General features: G+C 44.3%; 1 protein-coding gene across 1 annotated transcript in view; it reads right to left on the reverse strand.

The window, feature by feature from the left end:
* The window catches only part of LOC130580759 (multiple epidermal growth factor-like domains protein 6), a 169,976-nt gene that overhangs the window by 6,949 nt on the left and 141,988 nt on the right, over positions 1-21,039 (reverse strand). Inside the window, exons 22-33 of the mRNA XM_057378471.1 lie at positions 17,884-18,012; positions 12,662-12,790; positions 10,938-11,066; positions 10,322-10,447; positions 9,114-9,242; positions 8,822-8,950; positions 7,601-7,732; positions 3,375-3,503; positions 2,406-2,531; positions 1,852-1,980; positions 746-874; positions 335-463 (exon numbers count right to left, since the gene is read on the reverse strand). Coding sequence (XP_057234454.1) covers positions 335-463; positions 746-874; positions 1,852-1,980; positions 2,406-2,531; positions 3,375-3,503; positions 7,601-7,732; positions 8,822-8,950; positions 9,114-9,242; positions 10,322-10,447; positions 10,938-11,066; positions 12,662-12,790; positions 17,884-18,012 — 1,545 coding nt within the window. The remainder of the gene's footprint in view (positions 1-334; positions 464-745; positions 875-1,851; positions 1,981-2,405; positions 2,532-3,374; positions 3,504-7,600; positions 7,733-8,821; positions 8,951-9,113; positions 9,243-10,321; positions 10,448-10,937; positions 11,067-12,661; positions 12,791-17,883; positions 18,013-21,039) is intronic.

Below are 21,039 nucleotides of genomic sequence, written 5' to 3' on the forward strand. Positions count from 1 at the left end.
AGATTAGTCAATTTATAAGGGAATGGGAACACCCAGCTGTAAAACAGGAAATCTGTCCCAAATTCAATGTTTCAGGATATTCCTTCAACTCAAAATATGGAAGAAGTGGCTCGCAACAAATATTTGAATAATTATAGAAGGTTTTTTGAGTTCTGTTTTTGTTTTTTTTCTATTTTTGGTTTGGGCTCTTTTTGGTTTAGGTTTGGTTTGGTTTTTTTTTGGTTTTTTTTTTTTTTTTTTTTTTTTTTTTTTTTTTTTTTTTTTTTGTTTTTTGGTTGGTTCTGATTTTTGGGTTTTTTGGGGTTTTTTTTTCCCATCAGAGGGGAACCATTACCTTTTTCACATTGGACACCATGATAACCCAAAGGACAAAGACACTGTCCTGTCACTGCATCACAGCTCGCTCCRTTTTTACAGGCACAGGTGTGAACACAGCCCAGCCCATAAAATCCAAGGGGGCACCCTGAAAAATTAAAATGAAGGAAGTTCATTAAGAAAATCACACACGCCATTAAAATCCTCTGTATTCCCAGCTACATTGCACARCATCCAACAAAAATTAWATTTGTMYTTAAYTCTAACARTGYCTTTTAAACTTGTACYACCCAGCAKCAGAGACATGCAAGATCTGGAAGGAGCTGGGTGATCTGGGACATCCCCAAAGTTTTAACTGAACCACTGAGGTGCTTCTTGACTTCTCTAAGCCCCCAAAATTGTCACAAACACCCCAAGTGCCTCCACTTACTGTGCTGGCAGGAGTGGCCGTAGAAGCCCGCGGGGCAGTGGCAGCAGCCTGTGAATCTGTCACAGGTGCCATTGTGCTGGCACGGGCACTCCAAGGAGCAGCCGGGCCCATACGTCCCTGGGAGACATTCTGCTGGCAGGAGAGGGACAGGAAAACAGAACAACAGTCAAAAATATAATAATCACTGACCTCACACACAAAAACTCGTATGTGACAATTGCATCGCTGAGAGATGGCACCAGGAGAATAATCTGCAGACTCCAGAATAATTGTTGTGAAGACACAGCATTTCTGCACCAGCTCTGATGCTTTTACATACTTTGGTGAGAAATCTTTTATATTGTATAGATGTCTGAACAGCRATTTCCTCATACTTGTAACAGTCTGCCTTTTTCAATTTGTCCCTTCACAGACTCGATGCTGAACCCACACCATGTGTTGTAAAGCCATGTAGTGAATGGCATAAATTATATTTTCTTTTTTTTTTTTTCTTTATCTACAACAATATTTTCTTTCAGGCACTTAAAAAGTGTGAAAGAAAACATGAAGCTTTTCCTCCTCCGTGTTATCATTGGAGTTCACACTATTTCAATTCCTAATAAAACCAGGAGGATCTTTTTCACACATAGTGACAGTCTTTCCATGTATAATGAGCTATCTGCTTTTACAGAACCCAACACGTCTCAAATTACTGAAAGCCAAGTCATGCAAAAGGGACTGTGCCAATATAATTAACCTCAGCATCATCTCTGAATAAGTTAACTTCCCACTGCTGGGATAATTTGAATCCAGGCAGATGAACTTAAACGAGCGTGGCCATCCAAATAATCAGATGCAAACCCTGCAAATGCCAGACAGGATCTTCCAGGAACATCATATCCAATCTCTACTAAAAGRATGCCTGATTAGCTGACTTTGATTTCCAGTCACAGCACACTCAAACCCACACTGCTGTGGAGATCAAGACTCAATTTTCCAATAATTTCACACTCTCAGTGGAAAGATAAAGAGTGAAGCTCTTTGCAGTGATACAACACACAGCCCCTTACACAATGTCTACAAACCCCTGAGTGCCCAAACCCAGTGCCATCAGAGCAGGACATCACCTTTCTCACAGGACCTTCCTGTCCAGCCGAGCCCGCAGGTGCAGTTGCCATCCACGTGGTCACAGATGCCACCATTCTGACAGGTACAGGCCAGGTGGCAGCTGGGGCCGTACTGTCCCTGGGGACACACTACAGAGAATTAACAAAGTTTGAAAAAAMCCCAAAATTAGCACCCCAAGAAAAGGATGAAGGTGACAGGGAATAAATGCAAACCCACGCTCCCCGCATGTATCCCAAATGACAGRTGTCTCCCTAGGGTGGTGGGACATTACACCATGACTATTATCAGTTTCACCCAAACACTCTGACCCAGCACATCCCCTCAGTTTCTCAGAGAACCTGGTGCCTTGGCACTGAGGCTGGCAGGGAGGTGTGGGTACAATTAGGCTGGGTGATGGAGCGGGGAAGGACAGGAGCTGAATGCCCCAAACTGCTGTGTTATCAGCACAGTGCCCGGGGAACGTGGCTGTGAACAATATCTGGCACTGAGTGGGATTTGCTGGGTGTTTGAGGGTGTCAGTCCTGGCACAGTGACCCAGGTCCCGCTCTGTTACCTTGCTGGCAGGTGGGGCCCGTGTGGCCGGGGCTGCAGATGCACTCGCCAGTCCGTGGGTCACACTGACCYCTGCCACAGGCACACAACTGGGCACAGTCCTTCCCAAATCGGCTCTCGGGGCAAGCTGAAGGGACACAGCATTTGTTAAACACCCGGGGTACYCAGTGCCAGTCCTCATTTTCAACACAGGCACAATCTCACAGCTCTGTTTTTATTCCATTTAAAGCATCAACAAAGAAGCCAAAACCCACCTAAAGACACGACTGCTTTAGCCTCTGAGACTGCTTGAGGTTACAAATATAATCCATGATTTCACGTGGAATATTTACTGTCTTTCCTATCAGAAGAGTGAATGTACAACTGAAATATCAGCTGCTCATCCTTCCAGCTAAAATCCTATTTCCTTCCTTAGTATTGATGCTGCCCAACACTGAAGAGCAAAGCCACAGGCAGCCAAACATTCAAACATTGCCTTTCTGTGAATAAGCTGAGGAGAACTTCAGAGCTTTGAAAGCAGCACAGAAATTCAGCCACACCATTTAGCTCTGAAACAGAGAAGCAACAGTAGAGTTGCCATGGAGTCTTTACCAGTTTTACCATGACAAAACTTGAACTTTTTCCCATTTATTGAAATGAATGGCACCATAGTGTGAAGCAAAATATTGAGATAATTTCTCAACCTTGAAATTTTGGACAGGAAGAAGGAACTTGAGCAATTCACGCTGAGCTGGCTCTAGAAATAAATTTGGGCAAGCAGGTTGTAATCCTGGGATGAGTGTCCTTGCTTCCATGCATGCAGAAGAGAGGGAAAATATTTTGCAAGAGATTTTTTTACAAAGCTGGAATCCTGATTTACAATTCAAGGAAGAGGTAGCTGGRATCTGTCTGTTTTTCTACTGACAAGCTCTTATGCAAATGCTTCTCTTTGCTGTGTTTTGACAGAAGCAGAACATGAATGTTGGCTTACTTTTGCTGCAGTTGGCTCCAATGAAGCCGAGAGCACAATCACACGTTCCTGATGCAGGGTCACAGCGGCCTCCGTTCATGCATTCACAGGGATTTTGGCAGTTTGAACCATAAGTGCCTTCTGGACACCCTGTTTTAAAACAAAATAACCCCAGCAATTAGGTTAGGTTGCTACTGGGCTCGTTGCATTTCAGGTCACAAGAACTTTTCTGGTTTCTTTTTGGAAAGATTATTTTGGGGGGGGGACACTGAATAAAAGATCAGGAAAATGTAAAAGCACCTGCCATGCTTAGCTCATGTCTTCAGGTTGATTTTTAGAGAGATGGAGGATGGAAATGAGGGAAAGAGCTGGGCAGAGCTGCTGGGCACAGGCACCACTGGACCTCCAGTGTGCCACCACTGAACTCTGGATATGCAGMTTGTTCTCCTAATTCTCTGTTGTGCTGGAAGAAGTAGCTGGTGCTTGAACAGCACGATCATCATCCAACAGTTCCACTTGTGCTGCTACCTCTAAATGTCATTTCTTTGCTCACCCTTTCCTTCTCTTCCCTGGCAGAAGGAAAATCTATGGCTACTTTGGAAACCTGGTTGAAAACATGTCTGCTCACGTCTCCAAGCAACAGATCCCTTGCAATCTGTGAATAAATAACTTCATGTATTTTCTCTTTCCTAAAGGCACGAAAGCCTGGCCTGAGTGGCTGGAGAAACCTCTGGCTTTTCTGAACTATTCAATAGCGAGGGAGAGCTTATGGGGAAGCTTTGAAGGGATGCCTTTTAAAATAAAACTGAAYGTTGGCTTCTGCTCAAACCAGGGTAGCAGCTCATCAGGACTGAACAGATACACACTTTTACAACACGCAGATACTCTCCCTAGCCCTTCTCAATCACGGATTCTTTGCAATGAATTCTCTGTCATCAGTGCTTTCATCTGCCAGGATGCCAAATCTGTTTCATGTGCAAGCCCTGGCATCAAGGAATGAGCCCTGCAACACCCCCTTAATTCCCACCAAGACTTGGAGTTAAGGACTCATCCAGACTCTATGATTTAATTACTCTCTGTGAATTTCTCTTTTCCTTCTCTTTTTCCTTTTGGTCATCATTTGGCTTTTCTTTTTTATTCCATCTCCCACACTCCCAAACATGCTGCTCCCCCCTGGCAAGGCTTTCAGTTATTCCTTAGCTCAAGGCTAGGAATAGTTGCTCCATTAGTGAAAGGGGTAATTCCCTCCATACCAAACCATTTGCCCTTGCAGTTATTTCCTGTATTTAGGTTGGAGCAGGAGCAGCACACTCAGGACAAGTCCAGCCACTGTAACGTGCACATGATCAATAACAAGGTCACCTCATCTGGTAGCAGTTTGCAGAAGAATTTTGATGCAGATAACAAGGGCAATTTGCACCATGTCCCACCATTTCAGCAGGCTTTGCCTTTGTGAAGAAGGCTATTCTTGCACCACCAGTTATCTCATAAAGACATTTTCTAATTTAACAGTTTCCTGTGCTTCTGACTTACATTTTTTCTGCGGACAAAAGAGTGGCAGCCAGATTTCCACCTCATTTCCTGATTTTCCTTCTGCTTTGAGTGGGTTTGTCATGACCAAGAGCTCCTAAATCTTTTCACAGCAATTGCACACACTGAGGCTTTTCTGACCAATGCTATTAATTGCAATGTCAAATAATCCCTTCTGACACATCCTGTACCTACAGCTTGAAGGTGAAGCTGGTGAGATCTTTYTGGCTCCGGGTGCCCCCAGCCCACTCAATATCACAGAAACATAATATCCCTTCTTTTTTAAAATCATTTCACCACCACTTACTGCTTTTTATTCATTTTAACAAGTACATCTACTCATCCACCAAGTTATGGACAAGTGATGGGAACCTTATTGCTCGTTTGTCTGCTTCCTCTGGACCCTGCCAAGAGACTGTTTCAGCTCCTCACTCCAAAATTTGAGAACATGAAAGCCCCGTTGCTCTTGGCTCCTGGAAATTTGACTTCCCAGCCAACTACACCTTTTATAGATACTTTCTTGAAACTTTTTTTTTTTTCGCTGTACTATAAATACAGCAACAGTTGCCAGAAACAGTTTCCAGCAGCATCCAGCCACATGTTGACTGGAGCAGAGCCCATTTGGGAGCGGCTCCCCGTGCTGGTTTTAATATTCTATCGAGAGCTTCTTCACCCTGGAGCAGCCCCAGCTTTCCCTGCAGCGAGGACAGAGGGAACTTGGAGTGTTCCCACCAAAGTCACGCGAGCCATCCTCGGTTCTCAGTCAGCCACTCCAGAATCAGGCCCACAATCTCTCCTTCCACTGACCTAAACCTAAAAATAACTCAGATTAATCTGTTTTCCTTCTATTTTTCTGTCTATGCAATGCTAAGAATGGCACAGGGGACAACATAAAAAAAACCACTCACATAGATGAATATTTTTCTGTGAATTTCCACCATTCCATTATTTCTCCAATAAATATCTAACAAACCTGTGTTTAAGCATTTGCGGTGCAAGACACTGTGTATTTTTGGAATCTCAGAGAACTCAATGTGACAAAATCTCCTTTCTCATGCTCCATAGATTTAATTCCAGTGACACAGAAATCCGTGGCAAAATCCCCTCTGAATGCAGCAAAATGTGGATTTTACTCTGCAATAAATCTTTTTATATCTTTTATATCAGAACTTCAGTGTAATTGTTAATGCTTTAAATTTTTAAACTCCGAAATAAAAGCTGAAGTATCTAAGTAAGTTCGAGGACATTTACTGTAACTGTAGAGATTTAGTGCCACACACACAGGTAATGACTACTGAGAAATTGCTTCATAAAAGAAATAGGCTGACCATGATTAAGTCTTTTAAAATGATACTGTTAAATAGTTGATCTCCACTACTGCTCTACTATAACATTTATTATAATCTAATGTATAATGGATCCAGATGGCTCCAGCCCCATGTTGAAGGCCAGATTTCGATCTCACTTACAGCAAAAACTGATGCACAAAGGAGGAGACAATCAATCCTTTGTGTTTTATTTATAATTTATATTTTAAAGGATAACTTGTGATGAGATGGTGGCAATACAAAGGTCCATCTCTAAAGTGAGTCTTTTTCCTATTTCTGCTCAAAGAATAAAACACTGGTTTAACCCTTAGTAGAGCTGCACAAGTTAGAGCTGAGTTTTGTATCCAAATTGTCACCTGAAAAAAGCAATTAAACCAAACAGAGCTGAGCTGGATTCCCAAGAAAGGGAAATCAGCACTCCCCAAAGGGAGAAAAACTGAGCAAGAAAGACAACAGCCTTTTTTTTTTTYCYTTTYCYTTTTTTCTCCTTAAAATGAGACTATTACAAGCCATGGAGTAAAACCAAAATTAAAGTTGTAAATAAAAAGGTAATTAACTGTCTCCTTTATTGGCTGCTTTGGTACATGTTTCTTATCAGTTGCCACATTCCACCAGAAACAACTTTACAGATGTCCTGAAGTACCGGCATGAGCCATGTGGATCTGGGAATATTTTTTATGATGGAGCATTGGGCCAGTTGGCATTTTGTCCTCTACACTAGTCACCATTTTTCAATCCAGAGTAACAGTTGGTTTAATTTGATTGTTCCTCAGAAGGCTCTGCAACTGAAAGGACTTTATGAATCACTCAGATTTATTGCCAATTTCAGCTTGTTGTTTTCTCATAACCATTTGTCCTTACTTGAGCACGCAGAGATTTCGGGAAGTATTTTGGGCTTGGTGTTTGGAAATGAGAGAGCTGCACAATACCCAGGTGTAGCTGGGAGATGCAAATGCAGAGAACGATCTGTAATTTATATTCTTTAGCGTGRCATGAAACTAGAAAGAATTTAGCCAGTAAATCTGGGGATTTGAAAAATTAATTTAAAGGATTGAATTAATTATATTTTTAAAGTAAAATTATAGATTTWWAAAAAATTAAAAATTAATTCAGCTACATTTTTAGCGTCAATTAACCCACCTCATGCTTACTTCTTACATTCTAATTTCTAATACTATAATTTATAGCACATATATGATATATACACTTATAGTTTAAATATATAATGTATATATAKAGAGAGTATAAATTTATTTWTATATATATAWAATTAGCTTCTGCTTCTCTCAGYCASCACTGCACTGACACAGATGAACCCAAAGCCCCAGCAGATGCTCCTGCAGGACTCAGCCCTCTGTCAGGAAGGCAGCAAGCCCCAAGGATACTCACGGAGGTGGCAGTGGGACCCGTGGTAGCCCGGGCTGCAGGAGCAGTGGCCGGTGACAGGGTGACATTCCTGGTTCTGCCCAGAGCACTGGCACACTCCGTGACAGTCCTGCCCGTACGTGCCCGCTGGACAAGCTTTGGGAAGAAGAAATGTAAACCAACAAATTAAATTTGTCTTGGTAAATATAGCACTCAAACAAAGAGCAGGCTGGAATTTATTAAATAAAATCCCTGCCTACGGAATGACGCTCTCCTCCGGGACTTTGGATTTATTACATTTACTTGGGGGTTACTTGACTGCTTGATTTTGTTTTCTTCAGTCAATTTGTGCCCAACTGTCAAGGGCCAGATACAATTTTCTTGTCACTAGGAAAAAAATCATAGGGAAATGTCAGGTAAAATTGACTAAAATAACAGCACAATTCCCAAGGGACCAGGCGTGTGGATAAAGACATTCTACCTTTTGCAGAGAGTTTAAACTTGCAAAGCTGCTGTGACATCAACACCTCCAYAGGTTTCACTCAGCCTGCTGACAACCATGTTGCCCACAGGTTCTGGACCTTCCACATTTAATTCTCACATCTCATTTCCATTAAGCTGCCCTGGCTGTGGGTCAGCATTTAGAGCCCTTAGGTGGAGGATATGGGACACYGGTGTCAATCTTTTCAATTCTTATTTATCGTTGTTTTTCCTTTCACTGTAGCAGGGCGCAGGGAGAGCTTTGTGGGGAGGAACCAGGTCAGGGTACTGCAGATGGGGTCAGAACAGGAGCCTGCTCCCAGAGACAGCTCTAGGGAACCAATGGGCATGATCCTGTCTGCTAAATAAATCTGCTAAAGGCAGGTAATGTCCTTTCCATGAGCTCTGAGAGCAGGAATGGATGGCCTCTCATGGGCAGAGCAGAAGCTGAGCTGCTGGCTGTGGGCACATCCTCAGCCTGTCTTGGGTCCAGCTCAGCCCCTGGCACATCCTCAGCCTGTCTGGGTCCAGCTCAGCCCCTGGCTGCTCCCTGCCAGCCCAAAAGCTGCAAACCCCAGCAGGGCAAACCCCAGCAGCCCAAAGTGCACCTGGCAGAGCTCAGAGCTGTCCAAACCACCCGGGCAAGGGACACGCAGGGTGTTGTCTCCTCCCTCTTCAGCCACCACACGACCAGGTTTTTCTCCAAGAACTCAATTTCTTAATTCACTGACCGGGGAAGTATTTGTGCTCTGATAACCAACTCACTCTTCTCGCAGGCGAGGCCGGTGAATCCCGGGGGACATCGGCAGGCACCCGTCAGGTGATGGCAGGGCCGTCCGGCGGGACAGCGGCACCGCTGGGCACATCCCACACCGTGGCGGCCTGGCAGGCACGCTGCAGGGGACACCAACCCTGTCAGGGACAGCAGGAGGGGGACAGAGACACCCCCTGCCCCCATCCCCACCAGCACCCCCACGGAACAGCGCGGGTGTGAAATCACCCGGCCACGGCCCAGAGCTCGGCTTTGGGAGGAACGCGCGCACCAACCCGCACTCACGTTTGTCACAGTGCCTCCCACGCCACCCCCTGTGGCAGTGACACGCTCCAGTCTGGGGGTGGCAGGACCAGCCGTGGGCGCAGTCACACCGCTCCTCGCAGCGCTTGCCGAAAAATCCTGGAGGGCACGCTGGGGGCAAGCAGAGAGAGCAACATCGCACCTACTGCTGCACCCTTCTCAACTGTGGGGATGTGTATTTAGCATCCTTCTCAACTGTGATAAGGTGTATTTAGCATCCTTCTCAACTGTGGGGATGTGTATTTAGCATCCTTTTCAACTGTGGTAAGGTGTATTTAGCATCCTTCTCAAATGTGGGGATGTGTATTTAGCATCCTTCTCAGCTGTGGTAAGGTGTATTTAGCACACTGTGTGGCCAGAAAATACCAGTGAAGGAGAAAATGTTAAATATATTAAAAGCATTTAATGCTGTCTGCTCATGAGTCTGCACAGGAAAGTTTGCAAAGGCTTTGTCATAGCTTGGAGTATAAATCCACACAGAGTCGGCAGAGAGGATGATGCTGTTTGCTGTGACACAACTGTGCACGCAGGGAGAGATGTTTGAGCAGTGGGAACTGTGCCCACAAACTGCTTCCACCACTCCTGCCCTGCCAAGTGACCAAAGAGAAAGGGGAATGGGCACTGCAAAGGCTTCACAGGTTGCACTGGTGGCTGAGGCTTTGAGTCTCACCACCTCAGGAGACCTCAGCAAGCTGCTTGTGGCTTGCTGAACATGCAGAACCTCAGTGGCTGAGCTGAAAGCATGTTTAAGTCACCTGTGTTTGAGACTGAATCCCTATTTCAGGATTCAGATGGCTCTAAGAATGCCCAACAGTTTGCCAAATCTGGGTCACATGCAAGATCTGTAAATCTGAACTGTCACAGTCCAGTTTGCTGAGCTCCCCTCAATGACCCAGACACTCAGGAGCAGGGGGCTGATCTGGCAGATTCTCCTTAAAATCATGTGCTCTTCCCTGTGTGCATAARGCAGAGAAATACTTTCATTTTCTTAGGCAGGGAACGGAGGCGGAGGAGATGAAACGATTTGGACAAGGGCATGGCTGGGCAGAGACCTGCCTGTGGGTCTGAGATGGGGTGAGAGGGCATAAACCCTGATTGGCTTGCAGAATATCRGAGAATTAAGACAGAAAACAGAACACTGGCAGAACAGGTGGTTCAAAGGAAGCTCTGACAGAAGGAGCTGTCCTCACCCACATCGCAGCGCTCCCCGGTCCAGCCGGCGCGGCACAGGCATGTCCCCGAGGGCAGGTCACACACACCGTGCTGGCAGCTGCAGTTCTGCTCACAGCCCTCTCCAAACTGCCCGTCCCCACACTCTGAAATGAGATGGGGACACTCATGGGGGGCCAGGCTGGAGCAAACCCAGGAGGAATTCCCTCATGCATCTGCAGTATGGTGAGCTACCTAAACCAGCCCTAAGAACCTTCAGTGAAGGAAAATTTGAAGGCTTCCTTGGCAAAATTCTCTAGAAATATGTAATTTTCCCATTTAAGGATTTCTCCTTTTCTTCTTAAATGGAGTTCATTACCTATCTCCCCTGCTCGCAAGGGAGAGGGAATAAATGATTCCTCTCCTCTGCCCAGCAAGTTTYAACACCATGGATATGTTCAAATACCAAGATCATGTCTCCCTGTCTCAGCCTTCTCATCTCTGACTAAACAACCCAAATTTTCTCAACCTGATGCTCTCCATCCTTCTGCCTCCTCTTTTCCTCCAGGTTGTCTCAAACCAGACCCCACAACAGGATTTCCTTGCAGAGTGACTGAATGGAGGTGTTGGAGTGCTGGAGGAGGTGATGGCACTCACCCAGCTCACAGGCTGTCCCTGTCCAGCCCTGGGGACAKTGGCACTCKCCRGTCACCGGGTCACAGGTGGCCTGGCCGTGGCAGAGGCAGCGCTGCAGGCAGTCTGCTCCGTACCACCCTGCAGGACAGGCTGTGAAAAGAGGCAGGGAAAGCATTCCATGAGGAAGTGCAGGAGAACACGGGTTAAACACCTCTTCTCCCCTCTTACAGCCCTTCCCACCCTGCAAGATGCTGTGGGAGGTACAACCAGCAGAAATGGGGACATGATTGAAAAGGAATTACTCCAAACAGTGTACAACTGGTCTGGGAACAGAGCTAGCTGTGACCCACCAAATAATCTTAAGGCTTTCTATTTATACCTACAAAAATCTTTCTTTTTGGTTCCTTCCAGCTTTCTCAACATTGGGGAGTGAAGTTTTTGATTTCCCTGTTCTCAGAATTTCTTTGTACAGCCCTTTTAAAATCACAGCTCCTTCTCTAATTTATCCTGCTGCCCATAGCCAGCTGATGACATTTCACCATTTACCTGATTTTAATTAAGCAAATTCATTAATTCATATCACAACCAGTTCCTATGGATAGAAAATCATTTTTTTGGCACAAACCCCACACACCTCTGCCTCTTTAAGACAGTAACAGGAGCAAGATCTAACTTTGGAAAAGCACAGAAACCAGAGGATAGTTCCCCCAGCTTCACACAATTATTCTACCTCCTCACTTCAAAGAGGAAAKAAATCCCCAAACATGTATTTAAAGAGAAAAGGAGTGTTTGACACAGCTTTTGTAACTTTTGCCTTGATTTTGTATTTGCAGCCTTTGGATAAAACAGAAAAAATCAGGTCATGCTRCAGATGTCATCAAGAACAGTTTGGTGCCTTCCCAATGTTTAAATCCTTCATGGAAAGGCTTAAATCCTTCACGTCAGGTTTTGAAAGGGGAATACACTAAATTTATATATTTCTCTACCCCTGCCAGCTTTCATCYCCTTGCCCTAACAATCCTCTTGGGATGCTGAAGGGCTCCAGTGAGTGGAGATGCTGACTCCACAGCCCAGCTCACCCAGGAGCATCCACAGCAGCACTCCCAGCTCCACGGTACTGCTGACACCCCAGGGACCTCGTGGGGAAGGCACAAAACAAGGAGATTTTTGCAACAGGGATGGACAGAYATTTTCTAGTGCCTGGAATGCAGGGATTAGGATGTGCAGTGCAAGCCACAGAGCAGCCTTTCTTTGCCAGCCTCCTCTTAAGGCTCCATGGAGCTGGGCTTGKGTTTGAGGCACATGCATGGGTCTGACTGCCAGGGCTGCAAGGCTCGATGCCTTTCACATGTTCTGGATTTAGGCTCTGTCTGGAACAGCACATGAAAATGCTGAGGATCAGGCCATGCATGGGACTGTAAAGCAGGCCAGGGAAAAGAAACAGAGCTTCATTTCAGCATCATAACTGTGAGTTTTATGGAGCTTTTCTCCCTTCATCAGCCTTCCAAACCAGCTCTCTTTCCAGTTTATGGCTGCTTCACCCCTCTGGCCTGTGCACATTGGGATCCACCAACACAGTGCCATGGATTAATTTAATGGACCYGTTCACGTCACTGCGGATACAAACCCAGTGACAACACGGGGCAATGAGCTGAGAGTTAAAACTCCACTGAGCTCTCCCCAAACACAGGTTTTATTTTCCCCTCCTACAATCCATTGGCAGGGGTTTGAATTTCCGACTGTACCTTCTTGGCAGGTGGCTCCTTTCCAGCCTGGGCCACAAAGGCAGGTCCCGGTGACGTGGTGGCAGCGAGCTCCGTTGTGACAGTGACAAGTGTCCCTACAGTCTGGCCCATAGGTGTTCCCCTGGCAGGCTGCAACGACAGAATTCCATAAAAACCCATCAGGAAGCATTCAAGGAGGCACAGCCCAGAGCAAACCCAAGACACAATCCATAGACAGGGAAATGAGGTTTGACTTGTGCKCCAATGACACTTTTCACATCATTAGGGTGCCTAAGTCCATATAAAATCATAAAACCATCCATCCAGCCTTTGTTCTGATCCCAAATACTCCTATCCTTAAATGTAATAATAAAATGTTATATCTACTCACTTTTTTAACTCTTCAAGAAATTGTGACTTCACCATTCCTGGAAATATATATATGTATATATATACACACATATATATATATAAAAAATCATATATCAACCATAACTGACTCTAGACAGAATAATAGAATCATTTAGGTTCAAAAAGACCTTTAAGATTATCAAGTCCAACCATTAACTCAGCACCTCCAAGTCCACCACAATTATCAGCCAATACATAAACTGCGAAAGGCATTTTAAAAAAACATTCTGCAAATTAAGATCACATAAAGTGAAACTGCTCTGCAACACTTCACAGGTCAGAGATGATGTGGCTTATGAAAGCCTAACATAATAATGTGGCTTAAAAATATGTATCCCAGCCCRTTCTGAGGAGGTTTTTATGGAGGGGTTGGCTCACTGGGGGTGATGGATCAGCTGTCAGTCCCTGCTCTGTGGAATGTCTTTGTGCTAAACTAATGGTCCAGCAGAACCGCTGGCCTGACAGCCCCGGTATTTATTTGCATCCTGGTAAGAGAACTGACAACTTCATTGTTTTCAGTGTTCATTTTTCACAGCTGGATGCCTCTGCTCACCCAGACTCTCATTTTTTGGTCAGAGAGGGGTGATATTTTCAATGAGTTTGGTTAAGCAGCTGGCTCCCAGGTGAAAACTTAACGCAGTCATCTCGCAAGCAAACRCTCTGCTTTCAGTGCTGCTGCCCGTGAAAAATGGCAGTGATAAAATTCCTGCAGTTTCCATTACACTGGAGATTTGGATAGCTTTGAATGGTGGAAAATAGACAGTTCTGCTCTCCTGTTTCTTCAGATATCATCCAAAATAATACAGAGTGTTGTTGGAGTGGATTGCCTTCTTGCACAGTTTTTGTTCTGCATTGCAGTGCCTGTGAGAGCCTCTGATCCCTGCAGCACTTCTGGCATGCACTGGAGAGGCAGAAAAAGCCTGGATTCCTGATCCAGGAGAGTGTCCCTGCACTCATTGAATGTGACATCTCCCAGGTTCACAGCCAAACAGTGAATTTTCACCCCAACTTCCATGTCCTTCAGGGTGTCAGTGGACATGATGCAGTGCTGAGGRAGAACAAGTCCCTGGGGACAGAAAGGAGGTGTGAAACCATCTTGATCTTGGAGGTGAACTTGRCTGACAGCCTCTGACCCATTCTCAGGCCTTTTCTCCCCATCTGAGGGCTTCCAGCTTCCCAGCCTTGTTCTCAGACACCGTTTCTCCCAGGACTTCTTTTCCACAGTGCTCATTCTTGTCATCACTTGGACCCCATCCACGGTGAAACCACAAGAAAGAGCAGGAGCTCAGTCCCATCACAGCTCAAAGTTTGCTCTGCAAAYGAAGCTTGGTTGCCAAGTGAAAATTCAGCACATCCTACAGAGCTCTGGCTCAGTTTTTGGGAGCAGAACTAAGTATTTCCACAATACAGACCAGAACTATAGCACAACCCAGCCAAAGGAAAAACCAGCTCATCACCAGATCCCCTGACTGGTTACCAGTGGTTTGTGTGAGGTTTTTGGGGTATGTGTGCAAAGATCTTGTTACATTTACCAAAAAGACAATAGAGCGTTTCAGTGAAAATTCTGGTGAGGAAGGAGAAATTTCTGGACAAGAAAATTTTAACTATTCTACTGGGTAGAAACAAATGTTTTTTTGCTTCCTGGTGGGACAATCCTGATTATCGAAGTACTTTTCTGAAGATTAAGAAAAAAAAGTGATATATTGAAGCTACTTCATGAAGGTTCCACAACCTCTTGTACAAATATCCCTGGGCCTTTTCCTCTTGCTTCATGACAAGTAAAAACAGAAGACTCAATCCAAAAATTTAAATTAGTAAATTCTTCCTGGTTCAAAATTTTCCTCTTGCTTCCTTTCCTCTGCAAGAGGAGGATTTATTGGTTTGCAGTTTTTAAAATGCCTTCTTTGCACGCAGAGTAAGAAACATGTGAAACTAGAGACCTTTTCTTCCAACTAGAAGTCAATAGCCACCAAAAGTGCCCAAGAGTAAAGGGAAATGATGGGCTCTAAGGTTCTACAGGGTGTCCAGCAGCTCTGTTTTCATGTAACTCCTGTGGATTATCTTCCACAAAATGAAGCTTTAGCTTTAAAAGAACAGGGAATTTGCAAAGTCAAGTGCTTACACACCATGAAATGTCRAACCCCTGTTATCAGTGCTTCTGGCAGAGTAAATTTTTTTGTAGTCATTTATTTTTCAAACCAGTGTGGTCTCTTTTTTACCACAAGGAGCCACTTCAGTGAAGATTCTGCTGAGCCCAAACAGCTCCAGAAAGARGCATGTTTAGTACTGTTAGAATTAAGCCAAAATTCAGATGTTGAATTGCACATATCTGCTACAGAACATATGCAACATAAGATTTTTGGAGGTTTTGGTTGGGTTTTTTAAAGTTTGCAAACTTTGGATGAATTTGCRGWGAATCATAGAATGTTTYGGGCTGGAAGAGATCCTGAAGATCATCAAGTTCCAACCCTTCTGTCAAGAACAGGGATGCCACTACCAGATCAGGTTGCTCCTCCCATCCAGCCTGCCCTTGAACACTTCCAGGGATGGAGAMTCCAGAAAGSAAAATTACTTCTCTGTCACAAAGAAATGCCAAATGTCAGCTCCCCTGTATCACTGAGATATCTCAGCACTCATGAAACAGTTTATCTTAAAAAAAAACCCAAATAAAATAGGCAACATAYTTTTCCTAAGCCTCTTTCTTGGAAATCTAAAATACCTCAGGTGGACACTCAAAAAAAGAAATCTCCAAGCACAAACTGAAGCCGAGACAGATCTTGCTTGGCAGATTTCACCCCAGATTAACATAATTCATTTTCAAACAACTGAAACCCACGGCCTGGTAATGGAAAGCAGCTTCAACAAAAGGCATCACTGTCCATACTGCCTGTAATTAGATAGCAGAGTATAAAATTCACTGCGTGGCTGGCTTAGGATCAATTCAAATCCCATGGTGCYAAAATTATTCCTCAATATCCTCCAGCACATTGCCTGCAATCTGATTACTTCCACACAGCGCTGTCCTTGCAGCTGCTGGAGCTGGCAAGTCCCAGGAATAGGAACAGGCCAGGTGAATATTAAACACCCYGTGAGGATGGGGATGGATAGAGAGGACTCAGCAGTCTCCCACCCATGTCTGCCTTGCTCTCAGCAGCTCTGGATCAGCATGGACAAGGCCCAGCTGTAAAATCAAAATGAAGATCCATCACTTACTTAGCCAAGAGAAAAGAAGAAGCCACTCTGCTCTATTGCCTGACCTCTGTCTTTCACTCACAGAGGCCTCAGAGGCTTTGGTATCTTCACCAGCAGAGGAATAAATCAACCCAGCACAAAGCTCTAATGGCTCTGGCACAAGTAATAAATAGGGGATTTTACCTAATGTGAGTAGAGGCGGGTACCAGAGGCCATGGACAAGGAGCTGCATTTCTTAATTGAATTTAATGAAATACGTAACAAAGCTTCCCATCTCTAATGCAGGCTAAGGAAGGGACAAGGTGATACTTTGCCAACACTGTGGCTTGACAGGAAAAATGGGCTGTGACCAAGAAGCAAACACTGTACCTGTTGAGCAGCATCTCCTCTGCTCTGTGGGATGGGTAAGTGGCACTGGTCTGCTTTTATTCTGTGGCCACTCCATCAATCTACACTCAAAAAAATCTACTCCCTGCTTCGGGGGGTGGGGGGAGAGAGCCAGGTGATCTTATGGGAGGGCATGAGGAARCAAAAGGGACTGCAGTGGTGAGATTTTAGCAAAAATGTCTAAAATTGTGAAGATTCASCAGAACTGACCCAGCTGTAAATCAGAAGAGCAGGCATTTTGCAGGAAAAGCCTTCTCAGAAGATGAGCTGTGTTGAGTGGCAGGGGCAAATGAGTGAAAAATATTATGAAGTGCAAGCACTGCCCTCAAACAGGGCTGATGGTAAAAAAGTGTAGGGCTGGGCAACAGAATTGCCTCACTACAAGCCTCACATTTCTATTTTCTAAATTAAACCACTTTTCTATCACTGAAAGCCAYGATCTATGGATTAAAGAGGTGTTCCCTAACAGAGCTGGCTCGTTGTGAAGCTGCCCTGGAGCCCAGCTCTACCCCCCAGCCCTGCAGACAGCTCTCATATTTTCAAAAGGAAGCTCAGACCATGACATCATCCTAAACGAAAACAAGGAAACTGAGAAGCTAAAACCTGAAAATCTTTTAAAAAACTACTTATTTGGTAAACTTTGCAAATAGCTCAGTAATCTCTATTTGTAAAACCATGTAGCTAAAGAAAATCACCTAATTTCCCATGAAATGCAGGGAAAAAAATTCTCAGAATTTCATATATATATATATATATATATATATATGAAGTACCTTGCTAGCTTAAAAATTGTGGGAAAATCCATGCTTGTGAACATCTAGGAAGCTGACATTTATTGAAAACAAATGACTTTCCTAATAATTAGTTTAAAAACTATTTTGTCATGCTCAAACAACAAAATAGTCCGATCTCTGATTTTTTTCACTTTGTACATTTGAAATCTGTCACTTGATAATTAGAGGAGATACACCAGAAACAGATACACAACATTTAATCTCTTAATGCCACACAAAAATAAAAAGCAGAGAGCTGTCATATGGCAGGAGAAAGTTTTGCTATTTAAAACTTGATGCTTACCATGTTTGCCGAGTTAAAAAATAAAAACAAGCCGATGATTTAACACAGCCASCAAAAATCGTTCCCTTTTTTGGCATCTTTGGGAAGGAACGTGACCTATCTAAAATGGGACCCTGGCAGGGCACCATCCTGCATTCCCAGGGGATTTTGGCAGTTTGGGAGAGGGGTGTACGTACGCTGCTCGCAGGTGTCCCCCAGCCAGCCCGGCAGGCAGCGGCACCATCCCTGAACATGGTCACAGCCAGCAGCATTCTTGCACTTGCACACCTGGTGGCAGTCAATCCCAAAGAATCCGTCTGGACAAGCTGGAAATGCGAAACATTCCTTCTTAGCTTTTTTTTTTTTTTTTTTTTTTGTGTGTGTGTAAACTCCATCTCGTTTTCCCACAGATGCTCAAGAACTGAAGTTGCTTCACGGGTTAAGCCTGCCCAGTTGTGCTACGTGCATCTTGGAAAAATGTGATCTTTCTGCACAGGAAAACATGGCTGAGAATAGAGAAAAGCTGTAAAACAAGTGAGAGAATGGAGCTGGGTTCATACAAGCTGTTACTTGTGCCTCTGTAATGGACAGAGGAAATAATTCAACATAATGCAAGACTCCAGGGCCATCCCTGCTGGCCTCCCTCCCTCTGGAAATGCAAAACTTCTGCTCCCATTTACTGTCCTGACACTTTTCTTAAGATTCTGTAACAGTGAACCCAAGCTACAGTTGTGCAGTTCAGTGCTGAATGAAAAACTGGCCAAGTGCATGAGCACAGAAGACAAATGAAACGTAGGAAAACAACCCCAGGGAGCCAAAGGAGCTCAGTACCTACATCTGGGAGATATCAGGAAGAGCAGCCCCATGGATTCAATTTGTATCTGTATCAGTGCTGACAGCAGTGAAAAAAGGATCAGTGCTTGTCAGTGGGCCACATCATACCCCAAATGCTGCATTACAGGAACACTAAGGCTGCTATGCAGAGTTTAAAAATTAATTCTCTACGTAGCCTTAATTTAACCTCTGTGTGTGTGTTTCGATTATGTAAGTGCATTATTATATCACACAGTACAGTGTATTATGTTACACTAAGTAATAACAAATCTATARATACACAACTGTATGTCATTCATTCCACAGAACCCCTGAATCAATCTCAGGACTGATGATGCTCAGGAAATAAGCAGTAGTTCAGAAAATGTACCTCTTTGTCCTCCTTGTTCAATATAAAGTTKTGTTTAAAATACAATCCTCACACTTCTACCATGAAATCAGAATGCATTCCCAAGAAAGTTTTAGGATGATTGTCATCATTTACATGGACCAACAACTCTCCATTCTGAATTCACAGCTCTCTGCCAGGTCAGAGCAACACTGGRGTCATCAAAGAATGGTTTARSTTGAAAAGGACCTAAAAGATCATCTGCCATCAATGCCCCTGCCATGGACAGGGACACRTYCCACTAGACCAGGCTGCTCCAAGCCCYRTCCAACCTGGCCTTGAACACTTCCAGTGAGTTCTCCATGTGCATTGTCCACTGATGGACTCTTCTGTCCCTTTTCTTGCCCTGGGACTTCTTCATTCCTTGGCTTTTTGTCCCAGTCTATCATCCTGCCTCTTCCATAGCATCCACCAAAAATGGTTCATTTTCCCTTGGTAATGTGAGACCTTGCGAATACATTATTTCATCAATGTTCTGCTTGTATCACTTGCTGCTTTCAAGAAAATTCAAAGGAAGCCTTTCCTAGATTGCTCTCTCAGACTGAAATAATTTCTTTGTAGATTATTTTGTTGTCAGCCTTATTTGCAATTGTTGCCTACTTTGCAACTGAAACAGTTTTGCYGCTTTTAAAACTCCTTTGAAAGAGYCACAAGATTCACAGGGCTCATTTTCACAAAGCACCGAGCAGGGCTGAAAGATGGAGCAGGCATGTGCACCTGCAGAAATGTCTGATTTCCTTTTAGAAAGTGTCTTGATGGCTTTATTCTTCCCCATCACCATCATACGTGACCACAGCACAACTGCAGAGGCAGCARCACCACTGAGAGGTACCAGATGAAGAGCAGCTGATCAAAGGCAACTCAGGGCAGAGCAGAACTGAGATGCTGATGGACAGACAAAAGTTCTTTGAAGAGCGTGAGGTCCTTTGTCAGCATCCTGCAGCTCAGAGCACAGACGTTCAGAAAGCTCCTGAATAATTCACAGCAAGGTCTCATGAAACACCAGCAGTGGAGTAAAAGCATCTCCTGCCATGGGTGAGAATGGAAACAGGCCCATGCTGGTAGGGGTGATGATGATGATGATGATGATGATGATGATGGTGTGGCTTTCATTGTCATCTTGCATTATTGACAAATGCAAGGCTGAGATTTAGCAAGGATTAAGATTAAAAATTAAAAATTCTAATAAATGTTAACTATGGAAACTTGTAGCAAATAAACTTGGACACGATCACTGAAGTGGTGTTTCMCACTGAAATGGGAAGAAATTTTCCCAAAATGAAAATCAAAAATCCAAAGGCAAATTTTGGGATTTCTGCAGTTTCAGCTTGAATCCGGATCCTGTGCTGTCACAAGGCAAAATACCAAAAGCCATGACTGCAGATTCAAACACCATTGTGCAGGGGTGATATCAGTTATTACTATCAATCAAGATTTTGTAAGGGAATGTCTCCTCCTAGGACTTTGTACTTAGAAGGCTGCAAAAGTCTCCGTTCCAACATTTCTGTGATGATGGAGAAGTCCTTCCCAGCAGGATGTCTGAAGTCCAAGGCAACTCTGCAGTGCCAGGGCTCGATGTGAATTTCTGCCTGCAAGGCACAGAGCCTGGCCAACGTGGGTGGGTTGCCAAGAGGACGGCAAAAAGCACATCCCTGCCAGAAGGAAACCCTGCCAGTCTCCCCGTCGCTCCAAACAGAAGCGCCACAGCTCCTCCCAGACAAGGTGCCAAGGAGGTTCTACCAAGGGCAAACCACCCACATGTTTTCCTCCCTTGGAGTCTTTTGGAAGCTGCCAAACCATTCTGGTCGAAATTTTCTCAGTTAAAAGGTAACCCAGGTCAGCCCAGAGCAAATACTCTGCCTTCTTGAGAGAAAACAYGCAGAAAACCGTACTTTACTTAAATACCACTCTCCCCTCCATAATCTTCTTTCATGAATTAAAAAAGATTAAAATGTTCAACATGACTGATTTGGAAGCTGAGAGTTGTATGTTTTTTTCCCCAATAGACATCACCAGTGTTCTCCATATTGCTCACACCTACTCTGACAAAGGTTGATTAGCCTCTTTGTTCTCATTATAATTCCTGCTGGAATGAAGAAGATGTACACAACAACACAGATAACCTTTTTTT

Source organism: Malurus melanocephalus, unplaced genomic scaffold (assembly GCF_030028575.1).
Source record: "Malurus melanocephalus ecotype Western Australia unplaced genomic scaffold, MMel_1.1 scaffold_360, whole genome shotgun sequence".
NCBI classification, from domain to species: domain Eukaryota; kingdom Metazoa; phylum Chordata; class Aves; order Passeriformes; family Maluridae; genus Malurus; species Malurus melanocephalus.